This window comes from Eleginops maclovinus, chromosome 19 (genome assembly GCF_036324505.1).
Source record: "Eleginops maclovinus isolate JMC-PN-2008 ecotype Puerto Natales chromosome 19, JC_Emac_rtc_rv5, whole genome shotgun sequence".
Classification (NCBI taxonomy): domain Eukaryota; kingdom Metazoa; phylum Chordata; class Actinopteri; order Perciformes; family Eleginopidae; genus Eleginops; species Eleginops maclovinus.
This window is the reverse complement of record NC_086367.1, coordinates 8,113,526-8,138,948: the sequence shown is the minus strand read 5'-3', so window position 1 is coordinate 8,138,948 and position 25,423 is coordinate 8,113,526. Positions and strand designations below refer to the sequence as shown.

Sequence of the window (25,423 nt, the reverse complement as noted above, 5' to 3'; positions counted from 1 at the left end):
AATCTCAATGATTTTTTAAATGTCTATTCTATGCTATTTTTAGTGGTATCTGTATTCTATGTGCAATACATTTTCTTTGACATGTCGACTGTGAACGACTTTCAACTGCATTTATTATATGAAAGGTGCTATACAAATAAAGACTATTCATGCGTGATGGTTACAGCTACTGATAAGACAACTCAAAATAGGGTTTAAAACATATTTAAAAAGAAGCTGTGCTAAGTCAATTGTATTCCAGCTATATGCTAATAAATAACTTGACATAAAAAAAATAACAAGAGTGTGTAGGGTAAAACATTCCACTCAATGAGTTTAAATTTGTTTCAGAATTAATTCGTTTAAGCTACTTCCAAATAAAAAAAATGACCATTTTACTCTACTCAAGCATTAAAACAAATAACGTAGATGATATCCTTTACTATTAGTTCCTGAAAACAGAAAACACTGAGAACTTTTATGCACTATATGCATGTATTCAGGATCTATGCTGAACACAGTGCCCACCCTATAATAGTGTGGATAGAGTGGCTTTTTACAAGAAAAATCACAAAACACAAGTTTTATTAAATGTTTATTTACATGAAATGTACACATTTGTTCAGAATTCACATGCACACTTATAAAAACATGAATAATTTAATCATAAAAAAGACAGCTAAAAACTGGACTCTACTGGATTTTTACACAATGAAGCCCCTTTAGGTTAAAGCCTTGTGACAATGGGTTAAACCAGCCTAACCTGTATGCAGTTATAATCTAGAGACAAACTTGAATTTCAGTCCAGACGAGTACCATGGCTGTATAACAATGCTGAACACACACATTAAGGAAAACCAGGGAAAAATGAGAGGAAGAGAGAGGGAGGTTTACATGGACTAAAGTGATGGGCCTGTGACGAAAGACAAAACACCCAGTGTGAAATAAGTAATCTTTTCAGTGAGTCATTAGGAGTACATTCAACAGATATTACATTGTACTGAATAGCCTCTGCTTTGCAGTGGATGAAAGGAGTTAACATGGCAAGTCTGGTTCACAAAAGAAAAACAATACAGATATTGGACTTTATTTACAGTATATTGTCCAACTGGCTTGAAATAGGAGTTCTAAATTCAAAGTAGCCCTGTTTGACACTGCCCGTTCACTGTAACACCGTTTCAAGTTTCTGTGTGCAAGTTAACGTGTGCAATAGGCAGTGGAGGCTTTTTTTTAAAAGTGGGACCGTGAAAAGCAATGGACATTGGTCCCTTGAGGTGAGGGTTTTGTTCACATGAATCAAGGGGTAAATAATACAGTTATAGAGCGCACCAATACTGCTGACTCTGTCTCCTGACTGAAACGTACGTCAACAGAGCATTGATCGCTTATAATTTAACCTTGGGTGCTGTCCTAAGCGGTACTTCAGTCTTTCATGCCAGTGCGAGCCCCCAAAGGCAAACATGAGCAGCGAGGCCATGTCCTGAGCAGAGCCGTTAGTGGCCACTGACAGGCTTTCAGCCAATATTTACATGGCAAATACAATGAAGTAAAAGGGTGCTAAAGAGGCAAAAAAAGGGAGAATATTGACGCTGTAAAAGTTAAGTTCACCACACTGCACTGCCATGGTAGATTGCCCAAAATGCTGTCAGCAGCAAAAACACAATGAAACCCATTTACTGAACCAATTGTGAGGCGTCTACTATATGGCACAATGGGAGGATCATTTCCAAAGTTGTTATTTTCACACGGTTAAATAAGTTTGTGATAAATTGTTGCCATTAACGCTTTTTTCTCTCTTTTCCAATTTTTCTCTTGGATGGTTCTAGACTCCAACATGTCAGTCACAACCTCTAGTGCAGTCACAACTCTATTACTTACAGTCAAAACAGAAATTTCAGACACAACAACTCATCAAGGACTTCACAGAAGAAACAAGTGATATACCAAGGGGGAAAAAGAACAGTTGGCCCTTAAGCCTCTTCTTTTCTTTAAGGACTGATGTTTGGCTCAGGTTTCAAAAATACAGTCTGCACTATAACGGACTTTGAACTGTCCTCAGGTGATGGAATTGTGCAATGCGAGTAATATAAACCCACGTAGCCATTGAAAAAGAAAAGCTACTATGTCCTTCATTTGAATAAATATTATAAAACACCAATATGGTGACTATGAATAGAAGAAACTATGGGGAATTAAATATATATCCACATTTAATTTCTTATTAGCCTATGAGTAAAACATAAAGCATTCATGGTAAATAGTTCTTGGTTTGGACATTACAATATGAGTGGCAAATATTTGATCAAACCGTATAAAAAGAAATAAATAGAGTAGATGTTAAATACTCCTGCACTTAGTCCATACTCATCAAGATGTTGGACTTTCATTTCTTTGTTATATATAGAACATTCATTTGAAATTTGATCTTCTCTTCGCTGTCTTTCATTATCAGACCCCCAAAGGTGCAATGGGATATTCATTCAAACAATTCACATTAGAATAGATATACTTCAATGCCTGCCAGTCAACAACAGAGGACCATGAACACGTGTTGACTTTACAAAGTTCAAGACTGCAATGTCTCAGGATTCTGTATTTTCTTCTTTTGCATATTCCTCTACGAGTTTCTCATAGGAGTGACCCTGTTCCGAGCCGTCACAAGTGAACACAGACCCTTCAGACTCAGAAGTGGGCTCCTCCTTGGAGTTTGCTTCAATGTTTTCATCACATGTAGTAATGGATAGTTTAGCTTTGGAATCATCATCGTCGTCTTCCTCCTCCAAGTTATTACTGAGGAAGTTCTCCTCGTCTATAAAAGTAATGTTTGCATTTTGGAATGTTAGCGGATGGTAATCCTTGGAGTCCCAATTCCTTCGACCACCCGCTCCACAATCTCCCACCCCTCCGTTCTCCAACTCAACGTCCTTGTCAAGCTGGTTCTCATACATTTCGAACTGGTCGAGTTCTAGGTCTCCCTCCACATGGTCCTCTGTTAGCAGCAAACCGTTGTCTGAGCCCAGGAGGTAGTTCTTGGACTTTGAGAAAGCAACAGTGACGCGGTCACTGAAACTGTAGCGTCTCTTTTGGCGAGGTGAACGGTCCAGACTGAGGATGGTGTGACCGTTAAATATGGGGGCATCATTGCAACTCTTGGACCGATTAATATCTTTGGATTTATTGATCGCGTTGGGAGTATTGCCGTTGCTTCTGCCGTCCTTTTTGGTGCCGATCTGTTTTATAAGGTCATTGTAGCCTTCCTGCTTCTTGGACAGGAAGCTGAAGATGTTGACGTCATTGGGAGTGGGAGGTAATCGATGGGATGCCTTGTGAGACTCTTTGTAGTGTCGGAGCTCATCCAGAGAGAGCTTGCGGAGCCTGCGACGCTTCTTCAGGGCCTTGTGGGCCTCTATCACCATTCGCACTTTCCAGTTGAAGAACAAAGAAAGCCAGGCCAACCCCAGATATATCCACACTTCCACAAAGTAACGGTACAGAGTGGGATATTGCGTATTGGGATCCACACCTGCAAGGAAAAATAACCAAAGGTAATTTGCATCCAACATTGTGGCTGGTTTCTTTGATTGGTTGATTGATTTTTTAATTCTCATCTTACCTGCTACAAGGTCCCCGAAACCAATAGTGGTCAATGTGACAAAGGAGAAGTACAAGCCTTCAATGTATGTCCAACCCTCTTGGGACATAAATACAAAAGGTGGAAGGACCAAATGGACCAGCACCCCCCAGAGGAGAAATATAGCTGTGCAGGTAAATTGGGCCTTTCTCTGGAAAAGAAAAACAAATATTACTTCAGGTAAGTTGAAGGTTTATAAAATACCACAAGGAGCTTCATTTATGTTTCCATGAAGTGGAAAAAAACTCCTTTGAACTTACCAGTGAAAATCCTTTCTTTGTCAGAAACTGGCCCAGGTGCTTGGCTCTGCCACCGAAGAACTTCCCCAGCTCACTTATCCAGGTAAGACATAGAGGCACACCAAACAGCCCGTAGAAGATGCAAAACACTCTGCCTGCTGATGTTTTAGGGGCAATGTTTCCATAACCTGAAAACATGTGACGTGTCAACAGTGGACAGCCATTTATGTCTCTTTAGTATGGCTTTACAGGAGAGGGGAAAACCTTTTTGTCTCTCCTCCCCCCCAACAAAAACTAGATTGGTCACTGGAAAGTACTGACCGATAGTGGTGATAACAGTGGCAGCAAAGATGACAGCATTGGTCCAGTTCCAGTTGTTGAAAGCATTGTTGCCAGTGATGGTGACCCCTTGGCCTGCAGCATCTGACACTGCCTGATAATATAGATAAAAACAAAACAGATCATTGCCTTTAATTCAACTTGAAGAGAAATACATTGACCCTGGATGCTATTAATTGGCAGTTATAGAAGAGCCCATGTGGATGAGATTGAGTAAAACAGGAAGTTTGGTGTGCGTAAGCTCAATTTCTTCCAGCACATCCTTCCTGTGATATCATGATGGTATCTCCAGTGTTACTGATGAGCTGAAACAGCGCTCATGCATTCTGGAGAACCAACGATGCCTTGAGGGTTCTACATTTTCCAACCACTGCTTAAATTGTTAGAGAAACAGGAAAGCATAACCATCCATTTCATAATCCCATGATGATACATGATACAAGTTAACTAGGTGATTCTTCAGCGGTTGCTTTAATGTTTGTTTTTCCTGTATCAAGATCCAAAGTTGCACTGATATGTCCAAGAAATTCTTCAGCAAAAGGGTATCATTTGTGCCTAATCCACAGGCAATATTTGTTTCTAAACGTTTAGATCATGGGCTATGAGATCCGTCTTGAAACTTCAGTGTTGACATTTAAAAGAGAAAGAAAATGCGTAATCAATCATTTCCAACCATGTGTGTGCTTGAAAAGCCACAACAGAAACTCAATTCCTTGTTGGGTATTCGCAAACACCCGGACCTCTGGTGGGACAATGCTTTGCCCCCCTGGACTAAAGTTGTTCTTTCTCCAAATGTGCAGGGGTTTGCGAAATTCATATAAGCCTTTAAGTACTGGAAGATGCTTGGTTCTTTAATAATAACAGGTCTGTGACAGTCCTGCTCTGTAATTACCAGCACCGGAGGAGGCCATTCTTTTGTCTGCTGAAACAACACAGTTCCTCCGATGGGCTTTCGCATGTGATGATTGAGTTTGTGTTGGAACCATGACTTGAAATTAAAAAAGGAAAAACCTCACAAGAGTGGACAACTGCCCTGCTTACGCACTTTCACTTTAACAGTCCTTCTGAGTACAGTGTCTGTAATGACTGGTTACATTGATATGCATGGCTAACCTTGTAATTAGCCCTGTTCAGGCTAGAATCATGTTTGATGTAAGCTATAAACAACTTCCCATCCCTTATGAAACAGTTAACACTACAGTTGGCTAGAGATAACTGTCCAACTAAAGAAAAAATGTAATATTGGGCTCTATTAGTATATACCCTCAAACTGTTTAGAATTCACAAGTCTAAAAAACAAAAAGGAAAGACATATTTTAATATAAAGCAAAATTAAAACACATTTTTTTCCAATTAGTGAATGAAGAGGCATCACAGCAATGTAAGGTGCCAACCAAAACATATAATTTATTGTTAATTGGGCAATTCTTTCTTGATTGTTTGGTCTATAAAATGTCAGAAAACTGGGGGAAATGTCAATCATTGTTTCTCAAAAAAACAAACTGACCTCCTCGGAAGATTTGTTTTGTCCACATCTCCAAATATATTTATTATACTTCTAACAGAGGATTTAAAAAAAACATAAAATGTTCAAGTTTAAATAAAAAACTGTCGATGAACGCAATAATTGACAACTAATTGATCATTTTTTGCAGCTCTACAGCAGTGTATCTAACCAAAAGCAGGTTAACCTGACAAATATGCGTGTGGACTTTTCCAATCTGCCCAGTCAAAAATTACTTTAGATGTACTGACTGTTAGTTTCCAGCACTGTGGCTTATACCAACGGAAAGTGACAATTATAACATGAAAATAGATTTAAATTTCAAATGACAGACCACATAAACATTCATACATTCCTCTGCTGCAAATATAAAACAGTAAAACCCCACTAGCTAGCTCTGTAACAGTTTGAGGTTTGATTGTTCCGTTATATCATAGAAAAGTGAGAAATGTTATGTGTGTGTATCATGTCTGTGGTCTGTGCATACGTGTGTGTTTGCCCTGCACCTTATACTATCCTAATGAGGGTGATTTGCACATGTTCACAGTCTGCCTGCCAGATAAAAAGTGCTGAAGTTTGAAACGTACAAAATGCTGAATCACATGAATCCAACGAGGGCAGAGTGCAGGATAATCATGGGAGTGAGCATTGTGCCCTCAATGAATGTCACTCACATAGAGGACCAGGAACATAACCTTTAAAAGGCCTACTTTAAAAGGATTCAAATGTTCACTTTTAATGCAATTCTTTAATCATCATGTATTGCTACCGTGTTTTTTCTCTGTGAGGCACAAAGGCTTGGAAGGAGTTCAACTGAAGCACCAAGATGCCCAAAGCTAACTGAACAGGCTTTGCGATGCTAAAGGTCCTTAAAAGGTTAAAGGGTCAGCTAGTGGTCAACGTATGGTGACTTCAGGTCACAAATTACCCTGAGAACAAGTCAAATAGGAGAAAGCACTGGGGGAGAAAGATAAAGGAGACTTTGTGCGTTAGCCCGAAGCAGCTCAGGAGGAGGTGGTTAAACTGGCTTCTCTACAAGCCTACCCTCTAGAGAACTGGATACAAGAAAAAACTGGGACTTCTGCAAATATCATAGTTCGAGGTAACAACAAAAATTTGACTTTTTTGGTCAAGAGGCACACCACATGAATGACTAATGCAGTCAGGAGGGTAGATATCTTAAAATGTTCAAACCAGAGGCACAGCAATATTGCCCTGGTGAATTAATGATGATCGAAACACTGTTTTTTTACACTTTTTCAACATGATAAGAACTGACTTGATTAGTTATTTGACAAGAAAATAATTGCTAACACTTTTGGCTAACCGATTAATTGTTCATGTCCTTTTTCATGCAAAACAAAAGCAAACACATTCTCCCAGCTGATCTTTTAAACACACACAATTGTTGGCTTATTATGTGATGCAATGTGTAAACAGCAGAGCGACAGAGTGCAGGGAAGGAGCAGGAACAGCCCTTTACCTTCCTGAAAGATCTCTGAAGACCTTTTCTTTGCTACTGGTTATTAATATTCCCGTAAACAAATCAATAACTACAACATAATGAATTGAATAATTGAGCATACATATTTTTGTGAAATAGTTATACTGAAATATTGCCTCTAAAGTCTGACACTTGAAATGCATTAGTTTTGAATTCATATTGTGTGGTGCCATATGCAACAGCCACTAAAAGGATTCCTTTACTTCTCTGGATGTGAACATATTGCCAAACTGCCGACATCTGCCACACTGATAATCAAAAAACTGTAAGAAACACCACATTGACAAACTCCAACTGTTATCAAGACAGCTGCTGTCCCAGCATACCATTCCAGCTCGTAGGTATTTTTCCACCACCAGCACGCCAGCACAGGACGGCAACAGCTGCTGTGGTCAGGATGGATCCGACTAACAAACAATGAAGTCTCAATCACCCCCATATCGCTGGGTATTGATTTCTGATACAGAGGAGGACGAGTTGCAAACAATGCTGAGACTTCACCGTGTGAACCAAAGAGCAGCCACAGCGCGAGTGTGCGGGAAAACAACTTTGGAAAAGTTTGGGAAAGAAACGGATGCTGATTAAAGACAAAGTAAAAAGTACTTTTGTCCTTCTTGGAACTTCTTCATTATTTGGTGAAGACATAAAAAAAGGGAACAGGCTATTAAATTCTTAGACAGTGAAAGGATTCTTACATCTGTCAAGCAGAGCATATTACACCATTAACATATTTGTGAGAGGCTGCTTTATACTGGGCTGTTAATACTGCATGACTAAACTTCATTAACACAACAGATGGTATTTTTATTTGGTTTATTGTGCAACTTTGTAAACCTCTGCAGCAGCGTAGAGGAAATTAATATGCCCTTTGGGTGTCGAGTTAATCAAATCAGACATTCAAGGATTCAAGACATCCCTGTCCTGTCAATTTATTGCCTACACACAACATTTTAAAACATTGACACCTTCCATGACTTCAGTTCAATACTTTCTTTCTAAAAGGGAAGAAAGACTTGGCTATTTCCAGCCAGCAGCCTCTAGACAGCACCCTAGGCACATGACAAAGTCAGCTACCCCTGAAAACACAGCGCTACTTCATTGTGCTCTTTCACTCTGACGACTGGCCATGTTTGCATGTGACAGCAGTGTGTGGAGAGCACTGTTTGCACACTTCTCATTTGGCCACACATGCTCTTTAAGTTGTGTGTGACGGGACTCTCACGTGAAAAAGTTCAATCAAATATAGCGATGCTCCCGGGACAAGTCAAAGGGTATCAAGTGGAAACCAGTGGCCACCTTTTGACTCATTACAGCTAAATCTTGACCCATATATTCTCAAGATTATTTTAAAATGTCTTTCAAGCATGCATGATTGCATTATTGTGTAGAAGAATCTAGATAAACTGCTTTTAAATGTTTAGATTTTTCTTTCCAATTACTTTTGCCTTTTGTATAATCTTGCACCGATTAGGGCATTGACCAAGAGAAAGTGAATTAAAGCTAATTTACTGAATCCATTAATAGTTTTTAGTCCTTTTTTCATTCAACAACTTTTACTGGTTCCTGCCTGACAAATGTGAGGAGTTGTTAGTCTTCTTTGTCACATATAACAGTCGTCAATTGAATATCTATTTATGGGACAAACTGACCGAGGGCATCACTGTCGGCTGGGATAGTTTGTGAATGGCATGTTTTCATGATTTTGTAAACATTTCATAGATTAAACAATAAGACCAACTTTTGTCCAACTTTTTAAGCATTACATTATCATTTACATACTCGTAATTGGTCACAATACTACATTTATAATTCCTTATCTTTCACTTTATAAAAAATGTATAAACGATCACGCATTTCAAAATCGGCAGCTAAATAAATGTATTGTTGCTAATGTTTGGGGCATTTTGCAGAGCAGGACTTATTCATGGAAAATGTTAACTATTTTGATTTTGTATCAATTGGCAAAAAGTTGAAGGCTAACATGTTTTTGGGTTCATTTGCAAAACTTCACATTACATGTATGTTGTTCATGTAAGCATTGGGGAGAGAGTTCATGTGTTTGAGCATGCGCAGGCGGTTCTGGAGAGTGGGTGTGTGACTCTACGATACTAAAAGGAGGCGCTGTCTGTGATGCTCCAGAAAGCACACAAGTTCCTGAGTTTTTGTCAGACAGAACTATCTTTGAAGCCCTAACACCTCGCACGTTACATTCACACTAAACACCAACACTGAGGAAAGTATCACAATAGCGCAGCATACATAAGTTGGGAAACACACACTACTTTTATGAGTGAAATATACATACATGCATTCAAGTGTTGGTTTAGACTTCATAGTGCATTCTGTTTCTGCGAGCTGAAACACAGAGCTAACACTTCACCCTACGAGCTGCACACTCTGTTCAGCCTTAGTTGCTGTAGATATAATGTGCAACCACCTCACTCCCCTTTTATAACCACTTCTTGAGAGCCAACATTGATGGACCATAAAATCCATTCTGTGAACTGTGACCACTTCAAGGCTCCTATAGTTAATAGTAAACTCCTTGTTAATAAAACAGAGAAGACCAACTTTTACAAGAGTGTCGCCTTCTCTTGTTAAGCCTGCTTTTATATTTGAATTGTTAACAAGCGGCGCAAAGTTTCCACAATGGAAACATTATAGAATCTCTGGTGCTAACACAAATAAGGTTGATAAAGGCAGCTCGAGGGCGATAAAGTCGATGTTTATATGCTTTAATGTGGAGATTCTAAAGCCTCTGCAGCAGGTGTCTTGGCAAACAGCCGTTAAGGAAAAATACTGGTTAACTACACGTCTAGAATAATAGCTGAAGTGTTTAAGTATGCAAAGAGTTAAGGGAACTGGGATTTAACACTATCTTTTCAAAGTGACTTGAAGTATATTTACTCGAGTACTCTACTTAAAGACAACTTGAGGTAATTGTAACCGAGTATTTCCATTCCATGCTACTTTAAAACCACTTCATCTCAAGAGACACAACTTTTTACTCCAGTATCAAATTAAGTCACTTTTAATATTCAGTTCCAGATAAACAATACAAAATATAAATCAGCAAATGATTTATCTTGTTTTATTATAGGTAAAGATAACACTTTATTGATACCTTGGTTAGATTTGCAAGCGTATCATAAGTAAACAGTAGTACAAAAAAGATCCTCCCTAACGCTTCTCTAATAAAGTGATGAATGGCCGTAATGCATTAATAATTGTTTTTTAATAATAGGCAATGTATTGGCAAGAAATGGGCGATTTGATACAGGGTTTCATATATTGTGTTTATATGTTGCAATACTGTGAGCAAGGAGAAAGATTCAGATTTTTTAAGAACTTATTTTGGAACAATGTCAAATAAAGACTTACCACCGTAGGCATCACATCTATCTAAAAGAGTAACACAAAAAAAGTGTTAATTATTATTTTAAAAGTGTTTATGGAGAATAAACTAAATTTAAAAAACAACACAATGTTATGATACTCAAGAGCGTCAATCATTGTTTCACTCCATTCTTCATCTACAATTGGTTATTGAATAAAATGAGTAGTTTGGATGCCAATACTTGTTACATACTACGTACACTGGGGTATTACTTCCTGCACCTAATTTAAATTCAGGGTACTTCCTCTTCTACGGGTTTCAGTTGAGCGCCTGCTAAGAGTTCAACCAAATCACAGCTCTTTTGGCCGCTTTACAGGAACAACTTCCAAAGAAAAAAGTCAAAATCTCTCGACCATAATATTTCAAACTGGGAAGCAGATGGACGGATTTGGCTGTTAGAGAGATGCCACAAATGGGGAGGTGGGGGAGGCTTATGGGCATATCCCTTTCAGTCCCCCCCAAACACAAAAAGGAGAAGCAGGAGGAAGCAGAAGGGGGGGATGGTGGGATAATAAATCTCCCTAATACTGATGTGGGCCCAAAAAGGGGCACAGGTTGAGACATGTTCCTAGTCACACTTGCAAGTGTAAAAAGCTGAAAAACAGCATTCAAACAAACCACTGTCAGTCAGACTAGTGCAGAAAAAAGATCCCCCAGATATGGTATGCTAAATTTACACTGCAAAGCATCTTTGTGGCTCTTCTACCATGTCATCGTCAAACAGAAAGAATAAAGGTCACAAAGCCTCCACCAATCATAGATATAAAAAAATGTCCTGATGTCAGGGGACAAGCACCTGCACACGTGTTTATTCATTTGTGTTCATTGAGTGCTGACAGTAAAACTACAGAGGTCAATGACACCATCTTTACTGCTGGTTAAAGAATTGCGATAATAACAAGAAGTTGGCAATGGAACACCAAGTCCTGAAGCTTTTGAGGGGTGAGGCTACAGATTGGCATCGTAATCAGGTTTACAACTGCAAAATCTGATATAGGCCTATTTGATTATAACATAATTATCATATTTAGTCTTGGTCATAGGGGCAGTACCGAACGAAGATAGCATTTATGAGGACATTTAGGGTAAAATAGCTTTAAGTGTAATTGCCAATGTGACCTGTTGCCATTAGGCCTCCAGGCTGGTAAACACATGTTGGGGGGGGGGGGGGGGGGTGAAATGAAATGTTGTTAGTTCTTGGAGAAAGTTTGCAGAGCAGCTGAGGCTCATTAAGCCCTCATGTGTTGCACAGAAACCAAAACAGAAATAACATATTTTAACATCATTTATGTGATTCACTTAGGAGTGCAAGCAACAGTTAAAGTGGTGCACAGAATAAGGCTTTAAAGAAATTCAATAAAACAAACCAAACTCAGTTAAAAGAAAATGACCATACCTTTAATATTTTGTCCAAGTCATCTTGCTTCAGACAGGGATACTCCTCAAGTATTTTATCCTTCTCGGCATTATAATTATTTGCAGCTAGCTTCCAATTGGGCTCCTCCAAGACATGAAAAATTGCTGCCCCAATGGACAGGTAAAAAATAATGGCAGAAGTCAACAAGGGGCCTTTATCTACCATACTTATGTACAATGACTCAACTTTGAGAACGCGGGACAGGGGGAAAAGAAAGAGAAAGGAGGGGGTAGATAACAATACCCGGAGTTATGCGGGACTAATTCTCCGCAAGTCTTTCGCTTCACAAAATGTTTCTCCGTCCGCGCGAGGGCTGTGAAAAAAAAACATGAAGGTTGCCGCTGCTGACAGCATTGGGCTCGAGACATAACAGGATGAAAGTGTTCAGAAAGCGCATGCTATGGAACCGCAGCTGCATCTGTATTGTCTCCACGTGCGCAGCTGGAGAAGTGCCTTCTGAAGAAGTGAATTGTGAGTAGTGGAGAGGAGAGGAGCAGCGAAGATCCGCCCAGAAAACAAATAAGTGGGGGTGGGGGGGGGGGGGGCTGTCTCGCTTCCTTTTGTGGTTACAGGTATACAGCTGCAGTGTTTATGACATGAAAACTAGCACGAAACTTTGGTCTCAAAAAAAAGTTTACATCATAACACAAGTTGGATATTTTCCACAAAAGTTTTTTTTTTCCGTGAAATTTTATTTTTTAGAAATACAAATCAAATATAACACAACTTAGTTTTAAAATTTGTTTTTGTGTTTTTAATCATATACAACTCATAATATTTATTTTTCATGAGTTGAATATGTTTATTCAAAAAGTTTTTTTTTTCAAATTTGTTTTGGGGAATTCAATACTAATAATATACAGTAAAGCTGTACGCCATGTGAGCCTAGTTTCAGACAAACTGTCGATGATTGCTTTGTTTTTCCAGCCTAAAACTATCCAACCAAATTGACTTGTGTATTATCAACTGGCAAGAAAGTGGGCTAACATTTATTTAATATTTTCCAATGTATTTGCGCCAGCCTGTAAACATTACATTTCATAAGAATTCAACTTCCTTCAACCGTAGTGAGAGCCTTTATATGCTTAGGGTTGCATGATATTAGCGAGGGCCACGGCAGACATTAACAGTTCTGTAAATATCACTGTGGTCTCTTCACCACACATACTGTATCTGAACTATTTTGATGTGTTGAAAAGCAGGTGTAGCCTCAATATCTCTTTAGGTTGTTTGTGAGATTATGTTCATCAGTATGTAGTATAGATACAAATAAAGAGGTGGAGTATAAAGTTTGTGATTGGTTGTAAAAGGACGAGAACCAAAGGGTAAACCGTGTCAATGGCCGGAATTGAACTGCTCAATTGTTTGCCCTAGTGATGGGTTCTGTTTTCATCGTTGATGCCCGAGGAACAAAGGTCAAACTAAGGAACACCGTTATTGATTTGTGTCCAAGTAGCCATTGATCCTCAGACAGAGATTATTGTTAAATATACTTTCCGTCAATCAAAGGATTCAGTGGGACACTGCAATTTATTTGCATTAGGTGACGGAAAAAGCTCAAATCATTTTGATTTACATTTTCAAAATTGTTGTTGCCACAAGACCTCAATGCACTTGTGGTATAAAATTGTAAATTGGCGGTTGTGTGGGAATTTATAGCATGCAAGACAGCAAGACATTGCATCATGATCACTGGAGTACTTCCTGCACAAGGCTATCCTTTTACAATGTGTGAAATGTATTTTATGTTCAAGCAAGTATACGTTGAGTAAAAACTTACACAGCTCATAATTAAAGGCAAATCTGTTCATTGCTTATGTTCAGAATGCATCTGGAACTGTATAAAAGCTATGTTCACAGGAGTGTGAGTGATACTAAACTGAATGTACAGATCTGTACAGTGCAAGTGTTAACAAGTTCGGAATGAAAGGTCTAAATACATTTGGAAGACTAGCGCAGACCTTTTTGGATAAAAAGAAACACATTCATCATGTAAACAAAACAAAAGAAAGACTTTTAGATTTTTAAGAGTCAGAGCTAGCTTACATTAACATTCTTACAATTTAAGATCTTTCCTAATTCAAATATTTAGATTAGACCAAAATCACTCATTTTTAGTGTAAAATCTAGGATTGTTTTTTTAACAAAAAACTAAAAGTTGCTTTGAATATTCAATTATGAGATGCCTTTTTTTTAGCACCATTATCCAGTGTACAATAAACAGATAAAATGCCCTTATAGAGTTTTGGAAAAGCATGCATCTTTAAATCAGCTGACTAAGCTTGTGGTTAGACTGAGTTGAACTGTAAGCCAGCTCAGCATGTTAATCAAGGTCATGACCTACCCACATTCTTACATAATACTCACTCCTCCTTCATAGTATCAACATCCATTGGAGGATTTGACTTAAAATCATCAAATAATTAATTTGATTATGCTATTCAAACATTTCACATGGTTTAAGCAATCCTTTTAATACGTTTTGTGTTTTTACATCTTAATATAAAGTGAAGAGGAAGAATATAGCCCCCTTATGTTGACATCAAGACTGTTTTATGATCATTCAAAGTCATGTATCTTTTCTAAATGTCTTTTGGATCCCTAAGGAACTCCCAAAGATGTTCAGAGGTACCACAAACTTTGCTTTCGAGCTGGTGAAGGCCATGGTGGTCTGGTGGATAGCCCTTTGGGATTCAAGGGGACTTCCGGAGGTCAAGGCACACAAGATAAAACGACCGGAAAAGCCTCATCAGATAACAAAGTATCCACTGTGGACATATTAACACAAATTTCATTGGATGACCAAAAGTTTCAAGAGGATAGAATCTTTTTAGGGATCTTTGGATTCCCAGAGCTTCTGAGGGATACTCAAACTTTAACTTTAAAATACTGCGACCGGCATCAACTGAAAATAATTATCATACAGTGTTACGATACGTGTATGCTTCATATTGAAACCAAAATCATTTGATCATCACCTCTGCCTTAGATTTTTGATCTTGTGATCTGTTTATTTCAGTTTCTGTAATACACACAAACTGCTAGGGTAGACAAGATTATTGCCTTGATATATGGTTCACTTGCAGCAAACCATGCAAGTCACCTTGTGAAAGCAAAGTACAACAGGAGAACATGTTAACACACATTGTTGATGAAAAAAGATGCCGGAATGGAGAACTGTGCGTTAAATACACAATATCAGAATCAGTATCAGAAATACTTCATCCCAAACTGGGAACTTGTTGTGTTACAGCAGCAAAATACAATATAATAAAAATAAGAAATATACAGATAAAATAGTGCAATGAAAGGGAATATTAAATGAAAATATAATATGAGTGCACAGTGTAAAGTGTGAATGTAAAGTGTGCATGTTATGTCCAGTTAACAGAGAGGCTATGGAGATGTGAGTTGTCTGCCAGCCAGCCATATGTAAGTTTAGGCCACAAGGAGTATCTTAGTCAAAACAATACTCAAAGGTTTGTTAGAATTTTGAAGTAGTGTTGGAAAATTGGAGTGAATGTCTTCTCGACTATTCCAATCATAGCACTCAGCTTATCCTGGTTAAAATTCCTTTCAAAGAAATCTGCGAGCCTAGCGGCTATGCTAATGACTGATCAATATTTGAATAGTCATTTAGTTTTCACTCAACCTGTCAATAGAGTTTATAGTATGCGATTCCTGTTTGGTAAGTAATATTGCATGCCATCCCTTTGTAAAGGGTTATTCTTAGATTGTGTAGGTGTGTTCAGTGATTTGACCATGTGGAATGACTGAAGAGCTGCTTCCTAGTCCCATTGTTATATGTTTATGTTTTGTTTTTTTCCCCGAGCATCTCGGTGGGAAGGAAACCTGCACAATCAGGCAGCTAATTTGCTTCTTGTCGGTATGTGTTTCTTTGAGCAAGCATCTTTACAGTGTGTGTCCCCCAAACAGCAAAAATCATTTTACATGCAGTAATGTAACTTTTATGGTTAAACCAGATATTTGAATCATTATTAATAATATTAACCGCACTAGTGTGAATTACACTTTGCACAAACTGTTTCTTAAAGCTTCTTTATTCCGGATAAAAACTCTATAGAGACTCTGTTACCTTTTAATAGGCATTTAAAAAAAAATTGTAAGACAGTTTACCATACAGCAAGCACATTGATTGAAAGGTTAATAACAGATACCCTCAAGGCAATGTGCTGCAATCATTTTACTGCTGAGGATTCGGATTTCATGCACTGTGGAGATCTAAATCCCAAAACCAGTTTTCTTTTTGTTGTGACATGCAAATCCTGAATCCTGTATAAGATCCTTCTCTGAATGCAATACTTCTATGTCAATGCTACAAGTGTGTATTTGCTAGTGAGCTTTTGTGGACTCTTTTTTTTCACTTATTCCTTTGATGCTGCAGGAATAGTGAAACCATTGGAGTACTTTACAGTTTAAGAATGTTATCGTTGGGCCTGCACAATGAGCAGGCTCTGCAGCGTTTTGTATCTCGGCTCTGCTTTTGTGTAACCATGCAACACAATCCCTCTGCCACATACCGTTGGATTTTTAACATGACAATGAGAACAAATCAGGTTCAATTTCAAACAAATACCAACTGGAAGGTCCCCACATCTTTTTCGGGCGGAAGTTACCAATATACTGCCAACAACTGTAATGCAGTGGTGCAACTAGTGAGACGATGTGTGAAACTCCTATTGAGAATGCTGCTCTCAAAGTTTAACATTGGGCTTTGCTCTCTGGTATCACACTAGAAAACATCAGCATAATCAGCATGAAAGTACTAAAGGCCTATAGAGATTCATGACCCAAGTCTACCATCAATAGATACTGTTTAGCAGATCATAAAGCATCACTCTTCATGGGGAGAACTAATATGCATGTGAAACAAGGTGTAAATGCTTCGAAAGGGTTACATTTCTAAGCAAAAAACACAGAGAGCAACACCCTGTGGTAGTGCACTTCAATCACAATGTAGCCCTGCCCCACTATTATTTACGAAATGAACTTCATGACTGAAGAAGACCAGGACCTACTGATGGAGAAATACAAATCACTATTAAATTGTTTGCTAAGTTACTAAATTAATATGGGAATAATTCATGAATGAGTTAAAGGTCCCCTATTATGCAAAATGCACTTTTTGATGTCTTTCATACATAAGTTTGTGTCCCCGGTGTGTAAGGAGACTCACATAAGTGTCAGAAAATACAACCCTGACGTCATAAACGAAATGTGGGCTGGCTTTACATTGAACTCCTGGCAACGTCCCGCCCACGTGACACGTCCCAACCTATCGTCCGCAATATACAGTCGACAAGCTAAGTCCCCTCCGCAGCACCTCTGTGCGTCTGTGTATTCAGCAGGATGTCTGCAGGAGGGACTTAGAGTAAAGTTGTTATATATGTATAATATATAATAAGTGTTTCAGAAATAATGCTCAATGTGGTTTGGAACATAATATGGGGTTTTCATCACGGCAGCATTTAGCTGAATATCTGCGTTAGAAACTTCTCTCTTCAGACAGAGAGCTGCATGCGCTGCAAAGGGGCGTGGCCAGCAGCAGCTACTTCCATTTAAAGAGACAGTCACAGAATCAGCACTTCAGGAAAAGGGCTGAAATAGAGGGGTATGATGCATGCTACAATGGGTGATCTGTTTGGTATTTTGAGCAAACACTTCACAGACATGTTTTGTCTAGTTATTGCCCTACAATATATTGTTCAAATATAGCATAATAGGAGACCTTTAAGAGTCTTTTTCCTCATAGACGTCTATACAACTGGAGTCCTTCTTGCGACCAGTGGAGGCACACCCCAATGCCCAGTAAAATAATGCAAATGTTAAGGCACGTTGACACTACTCTTTTGTTCTGTTGTTGTTGGCTTATTTCTGTGTCCATTCGACCTTTCTAAAGAAAAATGTTTTCCCCCGGGTTTCAATCGCAGTGTATGTGGTTAACGTTAGAAATACTTATAAAATAATGTTAGTTAAGTTTAGTTTAGGTAAATTCAAATAAATCACCATTGACTTTTTGTTTTACATGAACATCAGTCTCCTTGGCCAATAACCTAAGTTTGATTGACCAATCTCTCCATCTCAATCTCCGCCAATATGTCGGCTGAATTTGATGAGAAAGGTCTTTTTTTATTGTAGGTGCAGTTTCATGTAGGGAAACAGCATTTTTATTAAAAAAACAGGCATCAGTTTGACCACTTAAATAGAAGAATTAAAGGTAAATTTAGATGATGAATAACGTGTAAGATTTAATTCACAAATACAAGATAAGTCTGAGTTCAGGTTGTATAGAAACTCATATCAAATTTGCAATAATATCTGAACTTAGATGTAATAGAAGTACATTTCATGTTAACAGTCCCATGGCTCCAATTTCCCACCCTCATATTCGTTTGTACTAAGTTGAAGGACAAGTCGTGTGATAACATAACAGGAAACGAAAGGTCAGTGTATGAAGTAGATTTACCAGAATACCAAGCTGTGTGATTTAATTTACCATGATATGTGCGCTCTCACGGAAAAACATGGATAAGGTTTTGCTCTTGAGTGTGTCTTTCAAACATCAACAGTGACCCATTAGGAGAATTGATTATCACAAAATCTCCTGTGTCAATTTGCTTTTGCTTGGTATTCTTCTTTCAACTGATTTATTGTGCTATTTTTTTTAGCATTCTCTTCTCAAGCAGTCTACGGAAGGTTGAAACAGGTCAGTGCTGCTGAGTAAATGCCAGGGGTTGTTTATGTTGCCGCTCATCTCTCATGTACCGGCTTGTCTGAGCTGCAAGGAAATGCTGCGGGATGAGCAAGTGCATGCCATTGGTTGCTGGTACAATCTCTAACTTCCTGGCACATCAGCAGCTTATATCAGAGCAATGGTTCTTGAAAACATAGATTAGTTTTTCCAGTATATGAGACTCACAGAAGTCAAAACACACTTCATGTCATATCAGCGTTCAAAGTTTACTTCCATTATCAGGAATACTCTTTATCACCGGGCTCAATCACTTATATCATTTAATAGCAGGATTATTGCACTAATTAGTAAGAAATAAACAACTCACAAATGCTATCGTTTTGTAATGCTAAAAATACACTTTCCATGCATTAGGCATGAATCGCTGATACAAAGCTTTCATTCAGCAGTGACTGTAACTTGTAAATACAGCAAGCTGTTTATTACAGCCTCATATGACCACAGTCACACACTTAAGAACAGTTACTGTGCTTTAATTCAGAATATATAGCGTAGACACAACTTTGCCCTTTACTCCGTCATAGGCTTAACATGTTCAGTAAACCAGCAGGCTTGTACTATATACTGTAACTTAAGGCCTTGATCTTTTGTGTAAGGAAATATCTAGGGCACAAATTAGTTGTGTGACATTAGAGAAATGATTTTAACATTTTTTAATCAGTTAGCATATTGTAAAGCAACATAAAATAAACAGACTCTTCTGTATCCTATTAGCTGCTCTCTTGTTGGTTCAGTTGATTTAACTTTTTACCAACAAGCCCAATAAAGCAGTTTGCAAGTGTTAGCAACAATAAACTCTCACTAATAAAGAATTTTAATCAATCAAATGGCTTTTTTAATTGTTTGATTGTTGCCAGGGTTGGGGATGCCAGCATGAGACCTCAATTTTCTTCAAGTTTACGATGCTGTTTGACAATTACATAAGGATTTGTTCGCTGGTGTGAAGTGGCTGTATGGCACACACAAAATCACAAGGTCATGTGTTTTTTTTTTAATCATTTCAGATCAGTCAGACTGCACTGCATTATGTGTTTTGGAATTACAGAAGTTTTTTGGTTTGACTGATTATTTATGTTCAAACGCTTGTGAATTTTACAGCTCTTTGAATACCTCTTATGTAGCCAGAAAAGACATGTTTAGAACCCATAGTCACGCAGAGTGACAGATAGCACAGCTGTGTTGACTGTCAACAAGAATAGACCCACTTGTGCACAGTTCATGACAGCAAAGCCACAAACTGAAGTAAGCTTAGTATTTTTTTATCTGAAATGTTTGACCTTTGGAAATCATTATTTAATGCACAATCTATAGCATAAACTGCAGGTCTGATGACATATGATTTGTATCTAATTGTGGTTACTCTATGGATCACAAACTTGTCATCTGCTATGCACTTTAGTCAAACACAGATATGCAAAAAAGCTTGCAGGTTCACAAACTCAGACAGACAGACCAAACACACAGACTTAGATAAAAGTTATGTTTTTATGTCCACGCCGAATGGCCCCTAAGTGACACAGAATCTCTGTCGTTGTCTGGGTTATCAGAGAGTATGCAAACAGACCAGTGTTTCGGCTCAATTAACACAGAAAAATGTGGAAAATCATGGTTGTTGCCCAATAGGTCAAGTCACCCTTTGTGACATTCATAGGGTATATTGAGATCATAATGTCTCAAAATGCAAAGTTCTAGGGCTTGTGGGGAATGGTGTTTGTGAAATAGCACAAAACAACACAAACACCATATATCTTCAAGAAACTGCATTATTTAAAAACATAAAGTGAGTCAATGCTGAGAAAACTCAATACTGTATTAAGTGTGAATTAATCAAATTTAATATATAACATTTAACATCTTTTCAGAAAATTCTTTCACATATCGGCATTTTCAGCAATGCTTGAAATATTCTATTCTATCTTACATTTCTATCCATGAAATGCCATTTCTAATCATTTTAGTTTTTTTGAGTAAAATATGATGAATACTTTAAAAAGCTGTTCGATGGAATACAATTATTTAACCAAATTTACAATGATATAACAGGGAACATGAGGTTTAGGGAACACAGGGCTGAGAGAACATGGGGCTGACGGAACATAAAGCTAAGGGAACATTGAGCTACTGGAACACGGGGCTGAGGGAGCATAGGACTGAGAGAACACAGGGCTGAGGGAGAGTGAGGTTGAGAGAACATAAAGCTAAGGGAACATCAAGCTAAGTGTGAGGTTAATAGAGTGCTAAGGGGAAGGTGAACTTTCACAGTGTTTTGGGCAGGTCACTGTGGCCTTGCTGGGATTTTTATCTGCCTGCTCGGCCCTGTTGTTTGTAAGACCATTCGAGAGTGGCATTGGCCCTTTTTGCGGGCAGACATCCTGCACTTTTATGTTCAACATGACACATTTTGCACCTTGTTTTGGGACTCTGACGTAAGAGTCAAGACAAAAACACAGAGGAGGTGATGATGTAAACGATCCTTACCAGACAAACAACTGCAGGCAGATACATGTCCATCTTTTCAGTGACTCAGCACACTCCTCTCAGCCTCTAGACATTCCCTTGTGTCTCATAGTATATAACGGCAGGTTATCAGAGAATGACAGAGAAGGCTGTGGTGGAATATTAGGGGATAAGGCAAGTGAAATAAATGTTGAACTTTAGATTGTATTGCACATAAAGAGCCATTTGGTCTGTTTGGCCATCAGTTTATCTGCCCTCATGCTATCTTCTCTGTCTACATCTTGCAGTTTGTGGCAACACTTGCCTAATCTTGTTTAACTCAGAAGAAGCCTATCTGCCCACCTGATTATTTTTGATTGTTGGGATTTGTGTGAAGCGCAATTGATGCCTCGTAAAGAAAAGCAAACAAGGACTGTCAATAAATCAGGTCAAGAAATGCATACAAACAGAGAGGTTAAACTGTCAGAGATGGGGGAGTTTAAGGGAGGTTAACCCAGAATGTTACATACAGACCAAACTGGGTTATGGAGGTGGCATGAGATAGAAAATGACCACAGGACTTTAGAGGCATGATGTGTATGTTCTCCTACTATTGGCCCAGAACATGGAGTTCAGGTCCAATGAGATGAAGCAGGACACACATAGGGCAAACATAACAGTTTTATAGATCCTAAATTAAAACATAAAATGGATGGTAACCTGGAATAAAAAGCGAGACAACACCCCCTACTTTTTTTTTTTTTTAAATATATTTTTTGGGGGCTTTTTGCCTTTAATCGGATAGGACAGTGGAGAGTGACAGGAAAGTGGGAGAGAGAATCGGGGTGGGATCCGGAAAGGACCACAGTTCGGGATTCGAACCCGGGTCGCTGGCATACGGTGCAGGTGCCCCAGCCAGTTGCGCCACAGCCGGGGCCCAACACCCGCTACTTGTTCGACATGGCTGTTGTGTAAGAACGCGACAACTGATTATTTTTGAGATTTGCACAGCACTGTATCCGCCTTTTAATTATTACCCCAGGAGCAATTGTTATTACCACTAAAGCATTTAGTGAATTCATATTCTTTAACTGTACTCTTTGCACTTTTTCCATGGTTATCTCGGTGTAGCTGTTTCTGTTTTACCCACACACTCAGAGCAGATGTTTTGTCCTCGTCAATGATTAATAACCACAGAAATGTGATGATGAAAGTCGGTGCTGCTGACTAGGAGTTAAATTGGTTCAAACTGAATATTTCAAACCTGACTGCAGTTAACTGCAACGGTATGAGTTTAAATCAAATTGTCTCACCCTCCAAGCCGGCAGTTCAAATACAGAACTTTTTAAACTTGACCTGCTAATACACCCACATCTAAATAGCATTAAATTGAATCTATATAAAGTGGTCATGTGCAGAAAATCCCTTAAACATGATAAAGGAACTGCAGGGCTCTAACGTTGTCAAATGCGTCAAAGCTAAAGTAGCTTTAGCTTCCCTGCATTTTAAACATTCCACTTCCTGCTTGCAACTTGCCCCACCAGGGCTGCAGTCGAACAGTTAATAATAACCTCTAAGTATCTTAGTCGGCGCCATGATAACAGCTAGTTGAATGTTTGAAATGTAAAGGTTCACTGTTTCCTTTTTTAAGCACCTTTAGTATAGGCTACACTGGACTTTACCTATGTGCTACAATTCCTTAAAGAGATACACCACCACAACATCGGCCTCTGCTAGCAATGGTATCCTAATGATAAACTTAAAACACTCTTCTAAGGGTTCATTCCTGTTTTGGGCTGGATTTCCTTCTAGAGTTGTAGAGCATTGACTTTATTCATTTTCAGTTGTAAATGAAGTTGCTTGAAAAATATCTGTAGCCTAGTGTAGTCAAAATCTCTTAGCAAAAGACATCAATGACTCTATGTCCTTATTCTTCTTCACATCTTTTGTTGGAAAAAAACGTCATGAGGAAAAAGTGTTTAGGGAAAACACAGAGGACGTCATTCTGTTTTGATTATTCAAATTTCAGTACATTGGTACCAAATAAATGGATTAGCTTTATATCATATGACATTAACCCCGAATGGTTGTAGTTTATAGTAACATGAAGCCTTTAATGTCACCAGTGGTGAATATGCCTCCTTATTTGCACTCCAAGAAGACTAATGGATTTCAAACAAAGTGACTGACGGTAAATTATAAGCAAAGGCTGGCTTAAGTCACTAATGCTAAAGCACATAGTGTAATATTTGTAGAACATTAAAACATCAATCACTTGTGCACACTGTTTTAGCAGTTTGGCATGCTTCCTGTAGAAACAAATAACTTAAGCTGAAAGTATAACCGTAATGTTGTTCCATTCACGTTTCTGCGCTTGTGCATGTGACAATGTACAGTATGTTGTTTCCTGTTTGTTTGTGGAACACATGCTTTAAAAAAAAAGAAAAAGATATTCTTTTGCATTGAACATTGCACATATCTAGATATTGAAAGCTGTTTTTGCTGTACTGATTGTTGGTATGGTTGAACCCTAAATGTTTCCAGTGGAGACTATATAACGCTTTCAGTTGCAGCTGCTGCACAGTTTTGCATACACACAGTAACGTGAAACATGCACAAGCAGACACACCCTGGTATTTCTAATATTTTTGACACTCTAGTCTTCATTTTGAGAATGTTAAATGTCAATTGTTCTGTTTTTCAACATACTGTTGTTGCTGTCTTTCAGAGAAGCCTAGTTTGATAAACTTCCATGAGAAAAATCCTCACAATGTAACTGAATTCACCTGGAGGGTGCATAAGATCATCTTTCAGTGAGTCATGCCTTTATCCTTTGTAACATGGGCAACAGCCTGTTGGAAAGAAGGTTTTTTATTATTCCCAACAAATCCTCCCTATTATGGTCAGTTACTGCTGAACATTTGAATCACTAAAAACTGGTCCAAGACATAAAAAGGCTCAGTTATTTCCCTAAACAGCTGTACCATTGAAGCTTATTTTTTAATCTATCAAACGTAAAACACGATTATACCATGCATTCTGAGGGAGGCTTTTATTAAGCCATAGGAACATAGATGCTATACATATCTCTTAAAGAGCACATAATATTAAAAACTAACTTTTGCTATGGAGTATGCCTTAAAGAGACAGGCCCCAAAACGGAGCATTTCAGCAGAGGGTGAATACAGTTTATTAGGGAAGACAGGAAAAGAACAATCATGTTTTTTTTCTAACAATAAAGCAGGAACACATGTTGTAGTACACATCCAGAACAAAAGCATGAATTTGATAATAAGCATAAATAATCTTTACGGCTCCAATTTGGTACCAGTTTTGATCCCAATGCAACATTTGCAGACCAATGTTTCTGGTAGTGTCCCTTTGGTAAATCAAATATAGATATATTACAAATAGTCGCATGTTTTTTTCAGAACCTTCTCAATCAAATGTTATCTTTATATCCCACAATTCCAAATAAGACATTTGTCTCAGAGGGCTTTACAATCTCTAAAGTATAGACAACCCCCTGTCCTGAGACACTTGCAGTGTACAAGGAAAAGGTCCCGAAATCAATGAGGGAAAAAAAGGAAGAAACCTTGTGGAGAGCAACAGAGGAAGAACCCCTCTGCCAGGACAGACAGAGGAGCAATAGATGCCGTGTGTACAGAATAAGCAACACAATAAAATGACAACATAGACGATCCAGTCTATGGATTGTTTATGTTGTCTCATTGTGGACGGTGTGCAGACTTCACCAGTGGTCGGTTGGACAAAAATAGGACGAGGCACCAGTCTTCTCACACATGCTGAGTCCTCATTGAACCGTGGCCAAACAGGTATGTGGCGTTTTTTTTGTACAACGTGGTGTCACTCTCACTTTATAATTCCCACTATCCATATTATATAGCAGAAGAGAAAGGAGAAATTCTTCCTTGTCCTTTGCTGTCTGGACTTTTTTTGCTCTTCCCCTCAAATATCTCCCATTCCTCACCTACTTTATTTTCCTTGTTTCACTATCCATCTCCTCAGCATTTTCCACTCTCTCTTCCCGCCGCTCGCCGTCTGTCTTTGTCATTCACTCCTACTCACTGACTTGCTCTGTGATATTTGACCCTCGTCTGCGCCCTTATGTCCTGCTATCACAGTGTGGGCCACTGTCAAGAGAAGTATGCATGAAAGAAAAAACACACACAAACACTGAA

The 25,423-nt window shown here is 38.5% G+C and overlaps 1 protein-coding gene across 1 annotated transcript; it reads right to left on the bottom strand.

Annotated features, from left to right (window-relative positions):
* Nucleotides 1–561: 561 nt before the first annotated feature.
* kcnk5a (potassium channel, subfamily K, member 5a) lies at nucleotides 562–12,456 on the bottom strand. Its single transcript, XM_063909245.1, has 5 exons — nucleotides 11,990–12,456; nucleotides 4,171–4,282; nucleotides 3,871–4,037; nucleotides 3,593–3,761; nucleotides 562–3,502 (listed from the first exon to the last, which is right to left on the bottom strand). The coding sequence occupies exons 1-5, from the start codon at nucleotides 12,173–12,175 to the stop codon at nucleotides 2,562–2,564; spliced, it is 1,575 nt and encodes a 524-aa protein (XP_063765315.1). The 5' UTR covers nucleotides 12,176–12,456; the 3' UTR covers nucleotides 562–2,561.
* Between the last annotated feature and the right edge of the window lie 12,967 nt (nucleotides 12,457–25,423).